Source organism: Kogia breviceps, chromosome 11 (assembly GCF_026419965.1).
Source record: "Kogia breviceps isolate mKogBre1 chromosome 11, mKogBre1 haplotype 1, whole genome shotgun sequence".
Taxonomy (NCBI): Eukaryota; Metazoa; Chordata; class Mammalia; order Artiodactyla; family Physeteridae; genus Kogia; species Kogia breviceps.
Window position 1 is genome coordinate 13,600,777 of NC_081320.1, and position 23,491 is coordinate 13,624,267.

Sequence of the window (23,491 nt, forward strand, 5' to 3'; positions counted from 1 at the left end):
TTTCTACGAAATATCCAGCTGACAGAAACAGCTGAGGTGCTTTCTTGCTTGAATTCTCCGGAGTCACACCTGCCCGGTTTCCGCGCGGACCAGAGCCCGAGGTCCTGAGGCACTGCTACGCCTCTCTAACATCTAGAAACCCGAGCTTGGGGTAACAGCCAAGAACCCCGAGCGCGACCCGGAAGGAGAAATCGCCCTTTCCGGCTAAGCAGGGCCCACCCTCTCCCAGCGGCCTGGACTCAGGCGAGAGGGAGCTGCGCGTGCGCAGTGGCGTTGGCTGCCCTTCCGGTACGCCCGGCGCGGGGAGGCGGCACGGACGCAAGCACGCACGGACGCAAGGTTTTCCCTACTTGCGCTGCCGCCCTAGCTCCCACTTACACCTGCAGCGCGGTCAGTCCTGCAGAGATGCTGCGAGCCTGTCAGATATCCGGCGTGACCTCCACCGCCCAGGTGAGGACGCGGGCGCCGGGAGAGAGCGCGTGGTGAAACTGACTCTCGGCAACCGGCGGAAAATAAGGGAGGCTTTGGCTCTGCCTAGGCCAGGGGACAGAGGCGTGTCTCAGGGCCGCCCTTATCGCCAGAGTCCCGGGTGAGCCCTAGAGGCAGTTAATTCGGTAGTTCGATGGACTGGGATGACTTGAGGGTTATTGCTGAATAGGGATGGGGCGTGGAGAAGAGAAGGTGGCGGGGAGGCGGGCGTAGGACGGGAGGCACGGCTTCGGGGACATGCCATCCAATCAGCCCCGTGCAGCCCCAGTCTAGGACCAATTGAGGCTCCTGGCGCCCGGGTCGCCGGTTGGGCGCTTGATAGGTTTCGCGCAGCCAGTGGTTGAAGGTCGACGGGGGAAAACTGCAGTTCCCAGCAGGACGTGCATAGCCTTGGCTTGTTGCATCTTAATAAGGAGGTTCCTGGACTGCTAGAGTCCGCGTTTTAGGGGGTCAAGGTTGTAATTAATCAGGAGGGGCTGCCTTTTCGTAGCGGAGAACACTTCTTGAGCTATTCTTACTCTGAACAAAAATGAAAGATTGTTATTTATGGAGCTCGAACACCTGGTACTGGAGGAAGGTTAGGCGTCATGACCTTGTGCTCATTTCTGAGATTAGCCTGAGGATGTGTGTCTTTAGGTGCTGGGACAACTTTGGCAGACATTCAAGGAGCCCAGACACCCAGTTATTTTTATTCCTGCATAATTATCAAAGTAATTTTCTGAAATTAAAAATATAAAAGGAAACCTATTCCCATTGCTCACAATTTAAAGAAAATTGGTATTTTGGCAAAATGTGGTATTTGCAAAACAAGGACTGTGACTCAGGCAATTGAGCAGAATCCCTGGACACAGCGAGTTAGAAATAAAAGTCAAGCTTTTTTTTTTTTTCAAGTTTGCTTATCTCCCCTTTCGTTTCCAGGGTAGGAGAAGCAGCCTCTTCTGTAGGAAACTGCGGGGTAGTGTTAGTTTTCTATTGCTTTATAACAGGTGCCACAGATTGAGTAGCTTAAAACAACACATTATCTTACTGTTTCTGGACATGAATGGTCGGGGTTCTCTGCTCGCTGTCACACAAGGATGCAAAGTGTTTTCCCTGCTGTGGTTCTCATTTGTAGCTTCTCTTCTAAGCTCCTTCAGTTTGTTGGCAGAATTCAGTCCCTTGCAGCTGTAGGGCTGAAGTCCCTGTTTTCTTGCTAGCTCTCACCTCACCCTTCCTGGGGGCTGCCTGAAGTTCCTTGCTGCAAGGCCCTCAGAGGCAGTTTGTAACACAGATGTTTACTTTCTTGCAGGCTACCAGGAGCTTGTCTCTCAGACTTCAAAATCTCTCTTAACTTCCCCGTTTATTATCTCCAGACCCAGATTTAAACGGCTTATGTGATTAGGCCAGGCCCACCTGGGTTAACTCCCTTTTGATCAATTCAAGTCAACTGATTAGAAATCTAATTACATCTGCAAAATCCCTTTTGCCATACAACGCTAATCATGGGCTTAACGGCAGGGGGCAGAGATCATGGGAGCCGTCATAGAATCTGGCCTATCATACTGCCCAGGTGAGGCTAGGAGGTTGGAGGAAGCATAACTGCCTTTCAGGGCAGAACTGGTGAGGTATGTTTTTGGACCCCTCCTTTCAGGCCCAGTCTTGTCACATCATGGTTGTCTTTGTCTGCCCTGAATTCCAAAATTACTTTTTCCTTCCTTGCCTTTATCAAAATATTTTCCACTTAATGGGATCCCAATTAGGAAATTAGGAGAAAACTGGTTAAAACTTCACATTAAAATATGAACCCTTTTCTAGCCTGCAACCAAGATTTCTTACCTTCCTAAAACTGCTGTCTTGAAAAATTCATTGGTTTATTCTTATCTCCTCATTCATTCTATAGTATTTGCTCCTGTTACTTTGTGAAACTCTTTTTGCTCTTCTCATGTAGTATCTTGGTCCCATTTTACCCTTCATCTCTTTTATTTTCCTTCGTTGAGTCGACGACTTATTGTACCTCTAGGAACTCTAGTACCCCAATGAGCTTTCCCCCTCTTCCCCTTTCTCTTTTCATTTAAGACATTTTTTCAGAGCAGTTTTAGATTCACAGCAAACTGGAGGGCATTCCCCATATACCCTGTGCCTCCCTCTGTATTAACATCTGCCACCGGAGTGTTACATTTGTTACAATTGATGAACCTACATTGACATATCATAATCACCCAACATCCATTGTTGGGATGACACTAGCATTCACTTTTGATGTTGTACGTTCTGTGGATTAAGACACATGTATGATGATATGTATCCATCACTATGGTATCATATAGAGTATTTTCACTGTCCGAGAAACCCTCTGTGCTCCACCTCTTCATCACTTGCCTATCCCCACCTCCTGGCAACCACCAATCTCTTTACTCTCTCCATAGTTTTGCTTTTTTCAGAATGTCATATAGATGGAATCATACAGAATGTAGCCTTTTCAGATTGGTTTCTTTCACTTAGTATATTTAAGGTTCCTCCATGTGTTTTCATGAGCACAGGCTCCGGACGCGCAGGCTCAGCGGCCACGGCTCACGGGCCCAGCCGGTCCGCAGCATGTGGGATCTTCCTGGACCGGGGCACGAGCCCGTGTCCCCTGCATCGGCAGGCGGACTCCCAACCACTGCGCCACCAGAGAAGCCCCAGACCATTTTGAAATACATTTTACATCATAACTTAGAACAGTAGATTGAGAGTATATAGGTAATATACATTTTCACACATATATGCACAGAAAACTAGAGAAATACCACCTTCCTGTTTTTGCCATATTGATGAATATCTGCTATTTCCTTGTCATAACTGAAGAGCACTTTTTCTCCTATAGAATATGTTTTTACTGGGAAATAATACTGCTTTCATGCCACACTTAATTGGATTTGTGTATGTGATATATTTTTAACCTTAATGCATGATGCCTATAAAATATTTTTAGTCAACTATAGAAAGAGTTGTTGGATAGTAATCTGTAATTCAGATGTAGAACTTGCCATTAACTTCTGGATACCTTTTGTTTGTGTGGGAGGAATCCTTATGACAAATCTCAAAACCTAAATGTCAGTTACAGCAAACAGCCACATCTAGAAGGGAAACCTGCAACCTCCAGATAGGGTTCATATGAGGGGACTAGTATTATAGTCTCTGTTTGCAGGATTGTGGTTTCTTTTTATATGTTTACTTTAATTTGGAAGAGCTAAGGAATAAGTGGTCTTTGCAAGAACATTACATGGGAATTGTGTGTTTTAACTCGCTTTTTGGGGTTTTGTTTGTTAAAATCATGTTTCTATAGGTTGGAAGCAGCAATGCTAACCTTATAACATTTATTACAAGGCTATATGTCAAGGCAAATTGTTTTGAAACAGTATTGTCTTTTCTGCATTGTTGGTTATTATTAATAAAAAGGTATTCCAGAACTAAGAAGTGTCCAATATTTTGTGTGTTAAAGTTAAGACGTTTAGTTTATATAAATAAAGAGAGAGTTTAGTTTGGTGCTTAAGAAAGAGAGTTCTGAAGGTAGACCTTGGATTTGGCAGTGGTTTCTTACACGTGACACCAAAAGACTCAAGATAAATTGGATTTCACAAAATTAAAAAATGTTTTGGGGCTTCCCTGGTGGTGCAGTGGTTAAGAATCCACCTGCCAATGTAGAGCCAGAAAGTAGATAGTGGCTGACAGGAGCTGGGGAGAAGGGGAAATGGGGAGACTGCTTAGTTGGTACAGGAATTTCCTTTTGGAGTGATGAAACTGTTCTGGAACTAGATAGTGGTGATGGTTGTACAGCGTTGTGGCTGTACTAGATGCCACTGAATGTACACTTTAAAATGGTGAATTTTATAAGCAAATTTTACCACACAGAAAAAAACAAAACACTTAACAACAGGCAGTTGTAGATGGCCTGATATATACAGAGCTAGACTTAAATATATATATAAAATTAAAGTAATATAAAATAATATATAATAAACTTGAAGTAGCATCCATTAGCCAAAAATGGGACAATTTGAGTTTTCAAAGGATAACAGTTGCAACTGGTTTAAGTTCATCAAAAGTGTTTAAATCCATGAGTTGATAAAGACCCTGTTTTGGTTTGCTAAGGCACGTTGAGCTTGGGATAAGAGATTTATGTACTGCCTCCCTCAGTTCTGGGGGTTTCCTGGCCTCAGCTGGGCATTTTGTGTCCCTCGTGAGGTCGTAGTCAGGCCGTGGCTGGGGCTAGAGTCATCTCAAAGGCTTCCTCACTCCCGTGTCTGGCAGTTGATACTGGCTGCAGCTGAGACCTCAGCTGGGACCGTTGGCTGGAACACCTACATGTGTGTCTGGGTTTCCTCCCAGTTTGGTGACTGTGCTCCAAGAGCAAGTGTGATGAGAGGCAGAGCCAGGCAGAAGCCGTATTCCCTTTATGTCTTGGTCTCAGAAGTCACAGAGCCTCACTTTCACTGCCCTCTATTAGTAAATCAGTAACTAAGGTGTGCCCTTGTTCCACGGAAGGGCTCAGTTTGCTGGAGGAGTAGCAAGTTTCTGGAAGAGCATGTGTTACAGGAAATACTGTTGTAGTCAGTTTTGGACAATACAGTCTGCCTTGTAGCCACAACAACTTGTGTTCCTCCCACATGTAAATACATTCACAGCCTTCCTCATAACCCTCCAAACCCTCATCCCATCACAGCATCAGGCTTGGACTAATGGACCGACCGGGATCTTGCCATCAAATCAGATCCCTTTGCAGGTAAGATATCTTGAATGTGGTCTGTTGGGTACAGTTCCTTAAGTGCTTTTCCTTTCAGTCTAAAGACCTGTGAACTAAAGAGACAAGTTATCTGTTCCCCATATACCGTACACACAATATAGTGTGACACTCCCATCCAGAGAGGCACACAGCAGTCGCTGTTGATAACAAATGTCAAATCCAACTTGCACGTGTTGCTGCTTGCTTAATTAGGACTTAGTCCTCTTGCTTGGGAATGTTTCTCCATAGCTCTTTTTTTTTGGCTGCACTGCGCAGCGTGCGGGATCTTAGTTCCCCAAACCCGAGCCCCCTGCCGTGGAAGCGCTTAGTATTAACCACTGGACCGCCAGGGAAGTCCCTCTCCGCAGCTCTTGGTTCTACCCTCTGGGCTTCAGGTTTCACCCTTTGAATCATCCTTCCTTTTCTTTTTTAAATTAATTAATTAATTTTTGGCCACGCTGGGTCTTGGTTGCTGTGCGCGGACTTTCTCTAGTTGCTGTTAGTGGGGGCTACTCTTCACTGTGGTACGTGGGCTTCTCAATTGCGGCGGCTTCTCTTGTTGCAGAGCACGGGCTCTAGGCGCGTGGGCTCAGTAGTTGTGGCTCGCGGGCTCTAGAGCGCAGGCTCAGTAGTTGTGGCGCACGGGCTTAGTTGCTCCGTGGCATGTGGGATCTTCCCGGACCAGGGCTCGAGCCCATGTCTCCTGCATTGGCAGGTGGATTCTTAACCACTGTGCTACCACGGAAGCCCCATCCTTCCTTTTCCAGATATGTCGCCTGTTGGCAGCTGAATCGTTTTCTCAGATTGCTTTCTGTCTGTAGAAGTTCTAGAGGCCCCAAACCTCTATTTGTTTTATACTCTTCACCTTTAAATACAGGATGGCCTGTTTTTCATCTTTGTGGGTTTTTTGTGGGTCTTACTGGGGTGTTCTCCATTAGACAAGAGCCACACCCACAAATCTGATCAGAATAAGCTCTTCTCCAATTTTGGGCTCCCTGTGAGGCTGCTGTGGTCTCAACCCCCTAAGATTCTCAGTTGCCGTGTTGTTTAATAAAAAGAATATGGGATGCATACTCTTAAGATCCTTAGTGGGCCTTTTCTCAGTATAAAAAGTTCTGTGAGGAGCACCTCCTGAGATCTTTCTGAGGTCTTAAAGGATCGTTGCTAACTGGAGAGGCTGAGAATGAGAAACAGTCTTATTTTTTAACCCACCAAGTACTGGCTCCTTTATATTTCCTTCACATTTTGCTTGGAAGCTAAACAGGTTATTTTGGTTTGTTTGTGTTTCAGAAGCTCGGCTCTATCCTTATCATACTCTGCTAAAAGGAAGCAGTTGGCACTTGTGAATGTGCTGCTTAGTACTGTCTTTAGCTAAATCCATCAGTTCATTAGGTATGGCTATACCTAATTTTCTATTTTCCATGTCTTACCACGGGTGACAATTTTGATAAACTTCTGCCACTGCATACAAAGATCCCTTTTTCCTCCAGGTTCCAAAAATATTTTTCTCACTTTTCTTAAGCCCTCGCCAAAACAGCTTCTGTGAAGGCCATTGGGCTTCTGCTAACAGTCTCCTCAAGGCCCTTCCACCTTTCACTCTCCACCCCCCAGTCCCAAAGTCATTAACACGTGCTTTATGTTTTATAGTAGCACCCTATTTCCAGGTACAAGCATCTGTTTGGTTATAGCTGTAAAACAGATCGCCCCAAACCTAGTCCTTATTTATTCTTTTACAGTAAATAATATTTATTATTATACAGATAAAAATTATATTGTATATACGTATAAGGAAATAACATAAGTAAATATCTTTCATTTCTAAGGAGGTTCCATTAGGAGGTTCTTGGGGGTCTCATGAGCTTGCAAGGTTCTGGGGAAGTGGCAAGGTTCTAGAAAAGAATGTGAGATGTGAAATATGGCAGTTTTGGGAAAATACAATCTGTCACAATTAATAAATGAAAACCAAAAAACCGCCCATTGTTCATCATAAGAGGATAACTGGATAAAAGGATAAAAAGAATCAACCATTTATCCTCCTTTCCTCTGTGAACTGTACTATTGAGTAATCAAATTGTAGATGAAGGGAAGCATCTCTTTATAAAATACGTCAAATTATAAATGAAAAATAGAATTAGAGACCCACTTTTTGCAGCTTCCAATAAATTAATGGATCTAGACATTGTACATAAGCATAGTTGATAACAGCACAAAAAAAGAGGCAAGCAGACGTTGTGTACCTCCCAATGAAAGAAAACACCACCCCCTAAAGTCTTGCCAAAGAGAGTAAACCTGAGTCTGATCAAGTGTCTGGTTCCAGCTCTAGCTTGCAGGAAATACAGAGGACAGGAATGTGTTAAATTGCACCTTGAACAAAATCCAGTCTCTGGAAAATTCTGCAGGTTGAACAAGCAGATTTCTTCAACAGAATAATTACTGGAGGGAACACCTATAGAGTAAAAGACCTATGGATTAATAGACTTAGAAGATATCCATATTTTTTAATAGGCAAGACTAAACTTTGTATCTAGGGATTCATACTTGCGTGGTAAAACCATAAAAAACTTAAATTTTTTGACTCTTAAAGCTCTGTTTGGAATATGAAATGCAACATAGACTATGACGTAGCCTAATGAATAGGATACTTAAATTTTTTAAACCAGGAGCCACTATTTCAGACAAAAGCCTGTTTATTTGCGTCAGGATACAATCAATTTTCTTTCTTTCTTTTTTTTTTTTTTTTTTTTTTTTGGCGGTACGCGGGCCTCTCACTGTTGTGGCCTCTCCCGTCTTGGAGCACAAGCTCCGGACGCGCAGGCTCAGCGGCCATGCGTTCCCTGCATCGGCAGGCGGTCTCTCAACCACTGCGCCACCAGGGAAGCCCCAATTTTCTTTTTTTTTGGTACAGAAGTATGAAACTTTTTTAAAATTAATTTTTCGGCTGCGTTGGGTCTTCATTGCTGTGAATGGGCTTTCTCTAGTTGCGGCGAGTGGAGGCTACTCTTTGTTGTAGTGCGCAGGCTTCTCATTGCGGTGCCTTCTCTTGTTGCGGGGTGTGGGCTCTAGGTGTGCAGGCTTCAGTAGTTGCAGCGCGTGGGCTCAGTAGTTGTGGCTCGCGGGCTCTAGAGCACAGACTCAGTAGTTGTGGCACATGGGCTTAGCTGCTCCACGGCATGTGGGATCTTTCTGGACCAGGGATCAAACCCCTGTCCCCTGCATTGGCAGATGAATTCTTAACCCCTGCGCCACCAGGGAAGTCCCAAGTGTGAAACCTTTTATTGCTACTATTTTTTGGTCATAAAAGATAAATTTTTTCACGTTTTATCCCTTCTTAAATCAGGGTGCATATTACAGTTGGTGCATTTTACAATTGTTTAATTGAAGGCTCAGCTTTCAGAAACAAAAACAAAAGCAAGAATATCCAGAAAAATTCTGAAAAAGAATAGTACTAGAAGAGAGGATTAGCTCTACCAGGTTAAAACCTAATTCTAAGATGCAGTAGTTAAAACATTATGGTATTAGTCTATGAATAGAAGTGTGTGAATGGGTGGAACAGTGAAACAGATTAGGAAATCTAAATGTATCAAGGAATTGAGTATATTTTAAGGTGGCATTTCAAATTGTTGGGGAAAAAAATGGATTATTCAGTCTGTGATTTAGGGATAACTGATTAGACATTTAGGAAAAAATAAAGTTGAATCCATGCCGTATACTTTACACTGGATTCAAAGATTTAAATATAAAAAAGATGAAACCATGAGAGTAAAACCATGGAAGACTTATCATCGGAGGGTGGCTTTCTAAGAATAGGAGAAAACCCAGAAATCATAAAAGATGGACACTTGGCTATAAAAGTATCACAAACTGATTAAAACCATTTGCAAGTAGCCCGGACATGGCTAATTTTTCTTCATATGTAAAGAACACTTAGAACATGAAGATGATCAATCTTATTTAAAAGTGGTCAAAGGATACACTCTGATAGTTCATAGGAAAAGAAGTAAAATAGATAATAAATATATTAAAAGATGCACAGTCATAACAAAGGAAACTGTGATTAAAACTGCACTGCAAGGCTGTTGGAGAGGCTGTGGGAACCCCCATCCCCTGCACTGGCAGGTGGACCCTTAACCGCTGTGCCACTAGGGACGCCCCTAATACAGCAATATTTACCAACATTTCAGATTTTACTTTTAGGAATACTTTTAGGAACTGACCCCAAATGATGTATGTTTCTCATTGTTTATTATAATAAAAATTTAAACAAAACCTCAGTCACCATCAAAAAGAGGCTGGTTAAATATATTAAGTGACAACTGTTGGAGGCCAGAGAGAAGGAAATGTTCCCACCAAACTGAGAGCATCTTGAGACCAAAACACAAGGCAGGCAGCTCCACATAATCAACAGATCAGTTTATTATAGGGTAACTTACAGGGTGGGATCCGGCAGGCAGTGATCCAGAAGCGTTCACAACTGCACTCCGCATGTCTGAGGGGCTATTGGGACGATTTTATAGTTAACCTAGAGTACAGGGGTACGTGCTTGGGAACAGACTGAATCAAATCCAGTAGGAAGATTTTCATGTGCTGATATAGAATGAGCTCAAGTGTATATTGTTGAGTGAACTTTAGTACAGGACTGGGTGTACATTATGGTATCATTTGTGTAAAGGGGGCGTGCCCGGAATTCTCCGTCACAAAATATCTGAATATATAAGAAACAGATAGCATTGGTTGCCTATGGAGAGGGAATCTAAGTGGCTGGAAGACAGAAGTATGAGGGAGACTTCACTCTGTATGTAACTAAACATTTTGAATTTTGATTTTGAATTTCAGATTTTAAATTTACTTAATGCTAGGAACTATAAACTTACAATCACATCAGATATATCTGTCAAAGGGAGGGAAGAGGGGCAAGGTAAAAGGAGAAGATGGATAAAGGAACAGGTTAAAAAATATATATTGCTGTGAATTACAGTGTTCTCAAATTCTAGTGTTGAATTTGGCTCTGTATTACACAGAATCAAGTATCCATTATTATGTTTGCTACTTGACATTCCAATTAGCTAATTATCCACCATTAACAGTGCCTTAATTTTTGACTCGAATACCTTTTTATACCCATTGAGGTAAAAAAATGCTTTCTTAAACAAAATACAACTTAAATGGTTTCCTAATATTTCATCCCTAAGTGAACAAAATGGAGTTGTTGATAGATGAAAATAGATGCAATTCTGTTTGAAATTTCATGCTACCTGCTTTATAGAACAGTAGAAAAACACCCATTTCTTGTAATTTCAGTTGAGAATTCTACACTAAAGGTAATAATTGAAATACTTTAAAAACACCAATTATAGCTGCTTTACACATTGTAAAACACAGTTTTTCCTCCCCCAAATGTATTAATATGTTAATTTGATGTTTACCTCTAGGCTTTGGCAAATAGAATGTAAATGCAACTATAATTCTAGAGTAAATTCATGTGCTCTCTGATCATGTGATACATTTTCTTAAAATTTAAGATACTTTTAAAAGGAAGTTTGTGTTTTTCTGTTATTCCTTAGATGCAGTTTCATCAGGGAACCTAGGGAAAACATTTTTTTTTCCCTTGCTGCTGTTTGATTTCCTACTTGGTATAAAGAAAGATTTTATTTCTGGATACAGTAAGTTTGAAGTTTCAAATTGATAGCTATGAATGGCCTTACGTTTATCAAAACCCTCCCCAAATAGTATTTAGATGCCCATTTATTTGTTTTATTTAAGGGATCTACATTTTGTTAAGACACGTTTGATGTTATGTGCTTTACTTTGATTAAAACAAATCACACAGCATTGTCTTGATCATTTGATTTTGTGTCAAGGTAGACAACTTATATGGAGATAAGTATTTACATGAACATTTATGACATTAGTAAAATTAGTTTTCTTTCTTAAAACTATTGACTTTTAGTCTAATTATACATTAGGAGAAACCAAAATGAACTTTTAGATTTAGATGAATGCCTGTTGGAATTGACTAGCCACATAATCATCGTAGAGATGGGAAACTTGGTTTTCTGGGTAGATTAAGCTAAGGTTGCATCTCTGCCCTGAGCGGATTCATATGTATCTTATAGTGCAGTGTTGTTTGCTAGACTCTGTAGGTGATTTTTCAGACGTCTGCGTTTACAAAGTGAAAAGAGATATTTTATACTTTGTTTTGTTTTTTCTTGCCAATTAAGAAAACACGGTGCTTCCCTGGTGTCGCAGTGGTTAAAAACCTGCCTGCCAACGCAGGGGACACGGGTTCAAGCCCTGGTCTGGGAAAATCCCACATGCCGCAGAGCAACTAAGCCCGTGCACCATAACTACCGAGCCTGCGCTCTAGAGCCTGCGTGCCACAACTGCTGAAGCCCGCCCGCCTAGAGCCCATGCTCCGCAACAAGAGAAGCCACCACAATGAAGAGTAGCCCCCGCTCACTGCAACTAGAGAAAGCCTACGCACAGCAACAAAGACCCAATGCGGCCAAAAATAAATAAATAAATTTATAAAAAAGAAAACATGGCAAATTGTCTCTAAGAAACAATTAGCATACATAACATTAAAAGGGCTAAATGGCACCCCAGTGTCATAGCATCAGTATTTACAATAGCCAAGAGATGGAAGCAACCTAAGTGTCCATCAACAGATGAGCGGATGAAGAAGATGTGTGTGTCTGTGTGTGTGTAAAATGGAATACTACTCAGCCATAAACAAGAATGAAATTTTGCCATTTGACCAACATGGATGGACTCGGAGGGCATTATGCTAAGTGAAATAAAGTAGACAAAGACAAGTACTGTATGATATCACTTATACGTAGAATCTAAAAAATACAACAAACTAGTGAATATAACAGAAACAGACTCACAGATACAGAGAACAAATCAGTGCTTATCAGTGGGGAGAGGGAAGTGGGGAGAGGCAGGACGGGGTAGGGGATTAAGAGATACAAACTGCCATTTGTAAAATAAGCTACAAGGATATATTGTACAACACAGGAAGTATAGCCAGTATTTTATAATAACTATAAATAGAATATAACCTTTAAAAATTGTGAATCACTGTGTTGTACACCTGAAACTTATACTGTACATCAACTATATCTCAATTTTTAAAAATGCTAATTGGGCTTCCCTGGTGGCACAGTCGTTGACAGTCTGCCTGCTAATGTGGGGGACATGGGTTTGAGCCCTGGTCTGGGGGGATCCCACATGCCGCGGAGCAACTGGGCCCGTGGACCACAACTACCGAGCCTGCGCGTCTGGAGCCTGTGCTCTGCAACAAGAGAGGCCGCAATAGTGAGAGGCCTGCGCACCGCGATGAAGAGTGGCCCCCGCTTGCCACAACTAGAGAAAGCCCTTGCACAGAAACGAAGACCGCGCACCGTGATGAAGAGTGGCCCCCGCTTGCCACAACTAGAGAAAGCCCTCGCACAGAAACGAAGACCCAGCACAGCAAAAATTAATTAATTAATGTTTTTTAAAAATGCTAATTGATCATGGTCTCATAGTCCCTTTTTTTTGAAATCTTAAAAGTAGTTTTATATGAGCCTTGGGGCACAGGAAGCATCACTGTATTTAAGGGTTTGTAAATATGTTTCATGGTAAGTTGGTTTCTGAAAGTAAAATAAATTTTTGTTTAATGAAGACGTTTGTATTTGTAATAAAAGTACTACTACTGAGTTCCCAACCCTAAAGTCCTCCCAGATTCTTATAACTATTGGTTGTGGTGTTTTCTCCTTTTTCTCTAGAGCTGTCTTTGTGGGAAGTTTGTACTCCGTCCGTTGCGACCATGCCGTAGATACTCCACTCCAGGCAGTTCTCGGTATGTAGCATGTTTCCCTGTAAATAAATAGGCTTTTAACTGTATGCTGAGGGGCGTGTGTGTGTGTGTTCGTTCTTTGGATATGAGAACATCTGCTTAAAGTCTTTTTTTTTTTAAGGGGTGCAAACACTGGAGCTTTGCCGTAATATCTTTGGAGCATTATTTATTTGTAGGCGAAAATTCGTTAGGTGCTCCTTTTGGTTCTTTGGTGACCGGATGACATCCAAGATAGACCCCCCCCACCCCTTTATGGCAAATAGATATACTTCCAGAACTCAGCATGTTGGAACTTAAAAAGTATTTGTTCTACTTGACATTTTGTTTTATTGTATTTACGGAAATGTTTAAGGGAGAGGACTGTTGAAAATTAGTGATACTTGTTTTTTGGGTTCAAAGGAAAACCTCATGATTGTGAACATGCCAAGGTTTTTTTTTTTTTTTTTTTTTTGATGTGAACCATTTTTAAAGTCTATTGAATTTGTTACAGTATTGCTTCTGTTTTATGTTTTGGTTTTTTGGCCCGGAGGCATGTGGGATCTTAGCTCCCTGACCAGGTATCAAACCTGCACCCCCTGCATTGGAAGGCGGATTCTTAACCACTGGACCGCCAGGGAAGTCCCTGAACGTGCTAAGTTTTAAGTGTTAAAGGGCAAATTGCTTTGTTCTTCCTATCCTAGATATTACTGTGTTAAAAAATTATCCACAAAGAAATACTATTTTTTGTTGTGAACATATTAAAAAACAAAGGGAAAAGTGATGTGCAGCTGTGGTGATAAACTGGGCTGCTGTGATCTGAATCAGTGGTAGAGAAGTAGAGGCTTGAGGTCTTTGAGACTCTTACATTAGTCTAGGGAAGTAGGTTTAGGAGAGCCAAAAAATAAAAATGTGTTTCCTATTTCTTTCACTTAGGTTGTCTCCTAGCAAAATTGCCGGAGCTGGCATCTTGTTTGTTGGTGGCGGTATTGGTGGCACTATCCTGTATGCCAAATGGGATTCCCATTTCCGGAAGAATGTAGAGAAAACCATACCTTACTCAGACAAACTCTTTGAGATGGTTCTTGGTTCCTCACCATATACTGTTCCATTGCCAAAGAAGCCGGTAAGAGTTTTAAGCACAATTTCAGTTTATCCTAGAGAATGCTTTGGAAAGCAGGCTGTTTTCATCTTGAAAATATTTTGCCAGGTATAGGTTTTCATTTTTTAAGAAATTGAAGTAATATTATGTAGAGCTGGATTTTTATCCCTTTGGAGTCCCGTAAGTGCTCTCATTTAGTCCACATCGTATAGAAAATAATTATGTGGCACACGAGGCTAAATGGAAGGGGCAGTTCGGGCAGAAGTAACCCCAGCTGCCCTGTGGATGGAGGGGGTTCTGTGTCAGCCTACAGCATTGCAGCTCTCAAACTCTGACTTTCGGGCTTCTCTGGTGGCGCAGTGGTTGAGAATCCGCCTGCTGATGCAGGGGACACGGGTTCGTGCCCTGGTCCGGGAGGATCCCACATGCTGCGGAGCGACTGAGCCCGTGAGCCAGGGCCGCTAGGCCTGCGCGTCCGGAGCCTGTGCTCCGCAATGGGAGAGGCCACAACAGTGAGAGGCCCGCATACCGGAAAAAAAACAAACAAAAAAAAAACAAAAAAAAAAAAAAAAAAAAAAAAAAAACAAAAACAAAAACAAAAACTCTGACTTTGAAGACTAAAAACATAAACGTAGAATGGCCATGACACAGGACCCACGTGTCATAGTTAGTAATGGCTCCTTTTAGACCTCAAAACAGCCACACAATTTTCAGCTACATACTGATTCTGTAACGGAAATACCTTCTAGTATTCCTGGAACTTTGTGCATATTCTTCAGTTTCACCCTTTTTTCCCCCATTAGGCTTACAAATTTTTTTTAAACATGTTAACATATTTCTTCTTTCAAACGGGTGCTTGAAAAAAATGTCTAAAAGAGAGCATGAATTTTTGCTGATTTGGTATTGGATATTTCTTTATGCTGTGAGGCTGGACATGGCTGACCAGTTCTTTGTTAGAAACTGGGTAGACATCTGTTCTCCAGTCTCTAACATGGTCTCGAGACCAATCCTATGACAGAGTTACTCTGTGGAAAAGCAGGTGTCCTCTGACTTCTCTCACCTCCACCTCAAATGACTCAACATGTTCTTGGTCTTCTACGTCATTTATTCTTCCATCTGAACTTTAAAATGTCCATGTGGGCTGAGGGAGGTAGTGTTGCAGCTTCAGTAGTCAAGGAGCAGAATCCTATGGCGTCATTCTAAAGTCCTGGGCCTATTTTAAGCTCCATGACCTGGGAGAAAGAGCTGGAAGCAATTTCAGGAGCATCCAGTCAGGCTGAACAGTTCAGAGTAGTGTTCTCTTCTCCCTTGACATGACTTCAGGTGTCATTCTCAATAGCCTTAGCCTCTTCTTGCTCCACTTCCCCTACCCTGCTGAACATTGCCACTTGTGAACTTTGCATGTCTGTACTCCACCACCTCAAAACTTGCACTCTTCCTGATTTGCTTTTTATGTATTAAAGATTGTACCATGCTGTCAAGTAGCTCAGTTAGAATTCTTGGATTCATCTTCACAGTTGCCCCTATTTTTGTAGCTATCCTATCTTTTTTTTTTTTTTAATGTCATTCATTTCTTTTTTTAAAGAAATTCATTTATTTATTTATTTTTTAAATTAATTTTTGGCTGCATTGGGTCTTTGTAGCTGCGCATGGGCTTTCTCTACTTGTGGCAAGCGGGGGCTACTCTTCGTTGTGGTGCGGGCTTCTCATTGCAGTGGCTTCTCTTGTTGTGGAGCACGGGCTCTAGGTGCGTGGGCTTCAGTAGTTGTGGTGTGCGGGCTCGGTAGTTGTGGCTCTCAGGTTGTAGAGTGCAGGCTCAGTAGTTGTGGCGCACAGGCTTCTTTGCTCCGCGGCATGTGGGATCTTCGCGGACCAGGGCTCAAACCCATGTCCCCTGCATTGGCAGGCGGGTTCTCAACCACTGTGCCACCAGGGAAGTCCTAGCTATCCCATCTTGTTAGATCTCTAATGTTTATTCTTTTTCTTTCCACCATCTTTATCTCATTTCTGACCTTTATCACTTTGTATTTAAATTAGCCCTGTTCCTCTCCCCTGACACACAGCCTTTCCCACTTCCTCCCAGTCTCCAACCCCCCATTCTCTCTTCCTAACGTGACCTAGGCCATCCTTATATCAGTATCAGTATCTTCTAGAATAAGTGCTGTGATGTTTTCATGATATTTTCATCATATCACTTAATCAAGAACTTTGATTCCTATTGTTTTAAAGACAGAAGAGAGATTGTCTCATGTTCTGAATAAGGAAAGTGAAGCCAGGAGTGGTTAAATGTTAACCTAGGAGCTGGCTATTGGTTCCTTTATTTCTGTAGTTTATGGCTTTTGCTGGTTCTTAAGTTGACATTTAGTACCCTTGGCATTCTGGCTCTCATTTACATTTCCAGTCTTATCTCTGTATGGTCCTGCCCATAAATACTTAGTTTTATACTTGTTTACCTTATAAATATGCCTTGTGCTTTTCATTCATTCATTTACTCAAATGTCAGTCAAGTGATTAGTATGTACCAGGCATTGTTCCAAGGTCCTTGGTAAACTAGAGAACTAAAGAGTGATCCTTTCCATTTGTACAACTCTACTCATGTTTGTCTTCTACTCAGAATGACTTCCTTTCTTTTGTCTTTCAGTGTTCTCTTCAAGGCCTGCATCCTTCACTACACAGCTGAATTCCAATAGCAATTAATTTTTTTATTTTTTAATTTGTACCATTTATTCAGCACTCTGTACTGTTGTGCATTCTTACAAACTTGTTTCTTTTAGAAACTATGCATTTTATTTCATGGTAACCCTTTTAGTGTCAACATGGTTATTTATGCATAGACAGTAAATACTGAGAGAAGATAAACCTAAAATCTTTTTGATGGACATAGAATAAGACCTGTCTAAATGGTGACACATGTTATGTTCCTGGATGGGATGTAATATAAAAATGTCATTTCTCTTAAATATGTGCATTTCTCTCAAATCTCTCTTAAATATGTATATATTTGAGAGAAATAATGTTTTTGTGATGTGTGTGTATGTGTACATAAATACACACAAAGACATCTAATATGAATTCTAATTGATTTTTCCAGAGGGTGAAGAACCAGACAAGATGATTTTAAAGTTCATGTGGAGGAATTAGTAATGTATAAGACTAGTCAAGGACATTTTTTAAAAGTGTTGGGGTAGGGAGTCAGAGGTCACTTGCTTTTCCAGATACTGACTGTTATAATCCTACTTTCATAAAACAATAAGATTTGACATAGGAATAGAAATTAGAGGAACAGAACAACGGAGTCTGGAAATAGCGCATATTTGTACACATACACACACATTTGTTGTGAGAGTGTGAGTTGCCAGAACCTTATGTGAAAGTGATAATATCTTAAAAATATTATAAGCCCTCTGACCCGGCACTCCCTCCTCTGGCAGCTGTCCTGCAGATGTCACACTGTAGTGCTTTTCAGTTGTCTGTGGACAAGAATGCTTAACAAAAATCGGGAAACAACTTGAATGCCCATAAGTAGGGGAGTAATTGACCAAATTATGGGATTTGCCACTCCATTAGGATATACAATTAAATTAGGATATTATTCAACTAAAAAGAATTTCTTGACCAGAAGTGAATGTCCATAATATGTTGTTAAATGAAAAAAAGCAGGTTACATGATAATTTGTATAATATAAAATTAACTATTTTAGTTTGTTTAAAGAAATGAACAATTGTATATGTATATGTACCTGAACTCATGGGTGGAAGGAAGATTTCAGGGCATTAGCAGTGGCTCCCTGAGAGTGCTGGAAGGAGCAATGGAGGGGCAAACTAAAACAGTGATGTATCTTGATGTATGTTATTTTGCTTGTTATATAGTGAGCATGCATTTCATTTCATGAGTTAAAAAATAACAAAATTTTAATAATAAGAAAATGGATATATTTCTGATTTCTGGTAGTGACAAAATTCAGAAGCATTTTTGTTATGTTTGGGTAGTCATCTTAGGGATATCTGAGTCCCATTGCCAAGTTCTGGCAAAAAGGGGGACAACATAGGTGGTAAATGAAAATATTTCTGATACTCAGTAATTTTCTGTGGCACATCACCGGCAGTCCTGTTAAGGAGTGGTGCCTTAAACTTAAGGCAGGTGGTTATTGAGAAAGAGAAAAACAGGCATTACTCACAATTGGATCATATATCTTACTTAGTGTGCAGGTACAGGAATCTTGGCGATTAAAGAGAAAAAAGATGAATTTTCATTTTTACTCAGAGCCTTCTAAAAAAAACATTTGTTTTTAACTGAATTTATTTAGAAGACACCATAACAGGATTTAGAATGAGAATGGAAATAGCCGCCTCATTGTTGTATATATAAAAGGAATGGTGTTTAAAGGGAAGGTCTTATATCATGTACTTTATTAATTGCCCTAAGAGAAGTCTTTGTTACTATTAAAATATAGACTAGTCATTTGGAATGACGTTTTTGGACTGCGTTTTTCTAGTACGATGGCTTCTCTTACTATGGTTAATAAAATACATTGTTTTGGCACATATATACAATGGAATATTACTCAGCCATAAAAAGAAACGAAATTGAGTTATTTGTAGTGAGGTGGATGGACCTTCACTCTGTCATACAGAGTGAAGTAAGTCAGAAAGAGAAACAAATACTGTATGCTAACACATATATATGGAATCTTAAAGCAAAAAATGGTTCTGATGAACCTAGGGGCAGGACAGGAATAAAGACGCAGACGTAGAGAATGGACTTGAGAACATGGGGAGGGGGAAGGGTAAGCTGGGACGAAGTGAGAGAGTGGCATGGACATATAGACACTACCAAATGTAAGATAGATAGCTAGTGGGAAGCAGCTGCATAGCACAGGGAGATCAGCTCGGTGCTTTGTGACCACCTAGAGGGGTGGGATAGGGAGGGTGGGAGGGAGATGCAAGAGGGAGGGGATATGGTGATATAGGTATATATGTAGCTGATTCACTTTGTCATACAGCAAAAACTAACACAACATTGTAAAGGAATTATACTCCAATGAAGAAGTTTTAAAAAAATTAAAAAATAAAATACATTGTTGTAAATTGTTGATACCTTTATGTTAAAAGCCTGAAAAACTTGACTTTTAAAATAATACAAGATACTTTGTGCTGCCTGTTTTTAAGAACACGTATCATATCTGAAATGTTAAATGTTTTTCATTTCCAAGATTCAGTCTGGTCCACTAAAAATCTCTAGTGTATCTGAGGCAATGAAAGAATCTAAACAGCCTGCTTCACAACTCCAAAAACAAAAGGGAGACACTTCAGCTTCAACAACAGGTACCTATATTTAGAATCATTCTTTTAAAATTATAGGTAAATGAATTGTTTTAATGTATTTGTACCCATGGTCAGGAGGGGGGGCCCGTCCGCATGAAGGACTCTTCCCTCACCTTGGGGAGGGAGTATTCTCACCTGTCATCTTGGCTCTCATTTTAAGGGTTGAGTGGGATGTGAAATTGGGCTTTATTGTGAACAGCTACTAAGTAATGGTAACAAGAATTATCTTGCCTGCAGCACACTTATTTTTCTGTTACTTTTTCCTTTTCTCTGACTCCTAGCTTTCCCTCTCTTTAGATTTTAAGATTTGTTCTCTTTCCACACCTCTTTCTTCTACCTGTTCACCAACTCTTTCTTCTCTCTTCTTTCTTAGTGATGAAGTGTCTTGATCTAGTTTTGATCTGCAGATTTTTTTTTCCCTTGATGATTGTAATCCCACACTAATTTATAGCACTTCCTAGTCCTAACCTGGTCTGCATGCATTTGAGTTTATTATGTTTCTCCTTTCACTTCTGTCCTTGATTAAATCACCTGAGTTTTACTCAGTAAATACTGAGTATCTACTGTGTGCCAAGTGCTGGGTGTCTTTTAGGCACTGGGGTCATAGCAGTGAACAAAACAGTAAAAACAAACACACAAATGCTGTGAAGATTCCTTAGTGGGATGAGGGGAGGGAAGTCGCGTATAAATATACCAGTTAATTATGTATAGGATGTCATACAGTGGTAAGTGTGGGAGGGAATACTGCAATTTTAAATGGAGTGGGTAAGGAAAGCTTCCTCTGGCAGGTGTCACTTGGGCAGAGACTAGAAAGAGATGAGGGAGTCGGTCATGTAAAGGGCTGGTGGGGAAGAGCACCCAGGCAGAAGGACTAGCTAGTGCAAAGGCTTGGCGTAGTCTAGCAAGGAGCAAATGAAACCCGGGTAGAGTAGGAGGAGAGTGACAGCAATAGTAGAGAGAGAGGGCGGAAAGCCTATAGTGGCAGTCTTCGGAGGCCGATGTAAGAGTTTTGTTTTCTAGTCTGAGTAAGATGGGACGCTGTTGGGAGGATTATGAGTCGGGGTTGATAGCTGACTTTTAATAAGATTACTGGCTATTGTGGAGAATAGATAAAAGGAACCAGGGACAGAGCAAGGAGACCAGTTAATGGGCTTTGTGATAATCCAACTATAACTCTTAAATGGGACCTTCAGGTTATTAAAAATTTTTTTTTTCCATTTTGTTGCTCCCCACCCCACCATCTATTCCACCTTAAGAATTACTCATTTCTCTTCCATCAACACTTTTGTTTATAATTTATAAGCTCTTGATTTTTCAACCTTCTTTTCTTTAGAAATATGTCTGTGAAGTAATTTTTTAAACTGAGTCCTGTCCTTTACTCACTCACCGTCTAAACTGTGAACTTTTCTTCTTTGTGTTTAAAATTGCCATCCTGTTCTTGCCCACACGTCTTTCATCTCTGCCACTCTTCAAAGCAATTAAAAAATAGTTTTTGGTTACTTTCTTTTATCAACCTTCTGCATTACAGGCTCTTTTCTCATTTGTTATTATTCTTCCATGTTATGTAAATCTTATGTCCCCTTCTCATGGTAAGATTTAGTACCACTTAGTACTGTTATTAGAAGGCTTGCCTGAGAATAATGGTTAAAATGCAGGTGGATGCTGACCAGACTCTTTTCTCTTGTGCTTTCCCAGCCATTGCTCATTGTGTGTGGGTTTGTGCAGTGGACAGCGCCCCTGACTGTTTGTGTGTATGAGTAGTGGCAGCACATGCGTTTGTGTCTTTAAGGAGTCAGATGTGAAGTGGGAGGTAGTAGTAGTGGATTCCTGTGTGTTTCTCTGTTAACCCAGGAGACTGTAAATACCATGTGTAACATATATTTATAGCACCCACAGAGGCAGCTCAAATTATTTCTGCAGCAGGTGACACACTGTCCGTCCCAGCGCCTGTGGTTCAGCATGAGGAATCTACAGAAACTGATCGCCCTGAAACTGGTGAAGGAAAACCCAAGCCTGCAACTTCAGGTAGTTAAATTATCTGTATTTGTGGTTATGTAAATGATATGCTCATCAAAACTATGCAATGTCTAGGCATTCCCTAAATTTCAAAGTCTGAATAAATCTTTGAAAACAAGGGGTTTAAGAGCTGACCCTTTATTTCTTCATGTTGGAATCATTGATTTTAGAATCTTTGTCACAAAAATGCCCTCAAGTTGATACATCTGGCAAGCACAAATGATGGTGTTTTTATGTCCCCATTAGCTGTTGAAATTCTGTGCTGAAATTTGGTTTCCTCTCATTTAGCTTTAGCGCGAGAGGAAGCATCCTCAACTTCTGTAAGGGAGCGGCCACCTGAAGAAGTTGCAGCTCGGCTTGCGCAACAGGAGAAGCAAGAACAAGTTAAGATTGAGTGTATGTAAACCTGACGCTTCTTAAGTACTTGGGTCATCTCTCTCGGTTGCTCTCTTCTTCAGCTGTCACACGTTTCTCATCTGTCAGCTCTTTGTGGTTTCTTTAGTGGTGTTGCTCTATTCACCATCTTTATTTTATCATTTGTGTTCTTTCCATCTAAACTTCTACCCACGTGACAAGAGCTATTCTAATACACTTAAATTCAAGTGATTCACGTACTTTGTCCTTTTGTTTTTATCATAGTTAGGGCTGAAGATTCTTTATACTCTGCGGAACAGAAATTATTTATGTTTTGGCCACTTGCCTAAGAGTCTTCTAACTGTTACACTCATACATTTATTTGTGCAGGTTGGAATGGCTCCCACTCTGGTTTATTACCTGGCCTCTGGACTCAGTCTAGCCACCCCCTTATCTGACATCATTGGGGGATGGAATGTCCCACATATTGCTGGTTTCCACCTAACCGAAGCATATTCCTTTTTAAACTTCAATTTTACGTTAGGTTTTTTGATGGCTTAAAGAAAGATGTTAGTGGGACTTCCTGGCGGTCCAGTGGTTAGGACTCTGTGCCAAGGGCCCAGGTGTGATCCCTGGTCGGGGAACTAAGAGCCCGCCTGCCACAGGGCCAAAAAAACCACAGATATTAGTTATCTAAAAATGTATTTTCCTGTCTTAAATGAGGTACCTGGAACATAATTTATTGTACTGTGCTGCAATATATTGATGTCCCTGGAGGTAGTGTGCATGTAGCTTTTTGCTGGACTAAGAGATGTTAGTTTTAAATTCTTAGGACAGCTGTTTATAGTTTTGTTTTGTTTTGTTTTGTTTTTTTGTCTCCATCACGTTTTTCTGTTGTTTTTTTTTTTGTCCTGAGTGGTTCTTGTTTTCCTTGAACTTGCTGGCTCTGTCCTACTCCTAGGAGGCAGGTTTGTTAGAATTGTGTACAGAGTAGAAGGGCCAGAATGAACACAGATGTCGGGCATTCGTTTGATTACTTGGATTTGGTTTTTGGTCTTAGCTGTGTGAGTTTATTTGGGGGCTCTTTATTCTGTTCCATGGATCCATATGTCTCTTTTTCTTTCAGTACCACACTGTTTTGATTACTGAGCTTTGTAGTGTTGCCTGAAGTCTGGGAGGGTTATCTTTTGTTCTTTTTCCTCAGGATTGTTTTGGCTATTCTGGGTCTTTTCTGGTTCCATATAAATTTTAGGATTATTTGTTCTAGTTCTGTGAATAATGTCATGGGTCTTTTGGTATGGATTGCATTAAATCTGTAGGTTGCTTTGAGTACTGTGGACATTTTAACAATGTTAATTCTTCCAGTCTAAGAACATGGGATATCTTTCCATTTCTTAGAATCATCTTCAGTTTCCTTTATCAGTGTATCGGTCTTTCACCTCCTTGGTTAGGTTTATTTGTAGGTATTTTATTTTTTGGTGTGACTTTAAATGGGAATTGTTTCTTTACTTTCTCTCTGATGTTTCATTGTTAGTGTAAATAAATGCAACAGATTTCTTTATATTAATCTTGTATCCTGTCACCTTGCTGAATTCATTTATCAGTTCTACTAGTTTTTGTGTGGAATCTTTAGGGTTTTCTATAT

The 23,491-nt window shown here is 40.8% G+C and overlaps 1 protein-coding gene across 18 annotated transcripts in view; it reads left to right on the top strand.

Moving 5' to 3' along the window:
* Window positions 1–225: 225 nt before the first annotated feature.
* The window catches only part of IMMT (inner membrane mitochondrial protein), a 46,623-nt gene continuing 23,357 nt past the window's right edge, over window positions 226–23,491 (top strand). For 3 of the 18 annotated variants that reach the window (XR_010835377.1, XM_059079350.2, XM_059079351.2), the window contains exons 1-6: window positions 242–450; window positions 13,003–13,076; window positions 13,986–14,175; window positions 19,365–19,476; window positions 21,364–21,501; window positions 21,781–21,888. Coding sequence is in view for 10 of the 18 variants with exons in the window: in XM_059079350.2 (XP_058935333.1) it covers window positions 406–450; window positions 13,003–13,076; window positions 13,986–14,175; window positions 19,365–19,476; window positions 21,364–21,501; window positions 21,781–21,888 (667 nt within the window). In the remaining 8 variants the exon portion in view is untranslated. Of the gene's footprint in view, window positions 451–13,002; window positions 13,077–13,985; window positions 14,176–19,364; window positions 19,477–21,363; window positions 21,502–21,780; window positions 21,897–23,491 lie in introns of those variants that run through there. The other 15 variants (XM_059079353.2, XM_067007249.1, XM_067007262.1 and 12 more) reach the window with 13 other exon arrangements.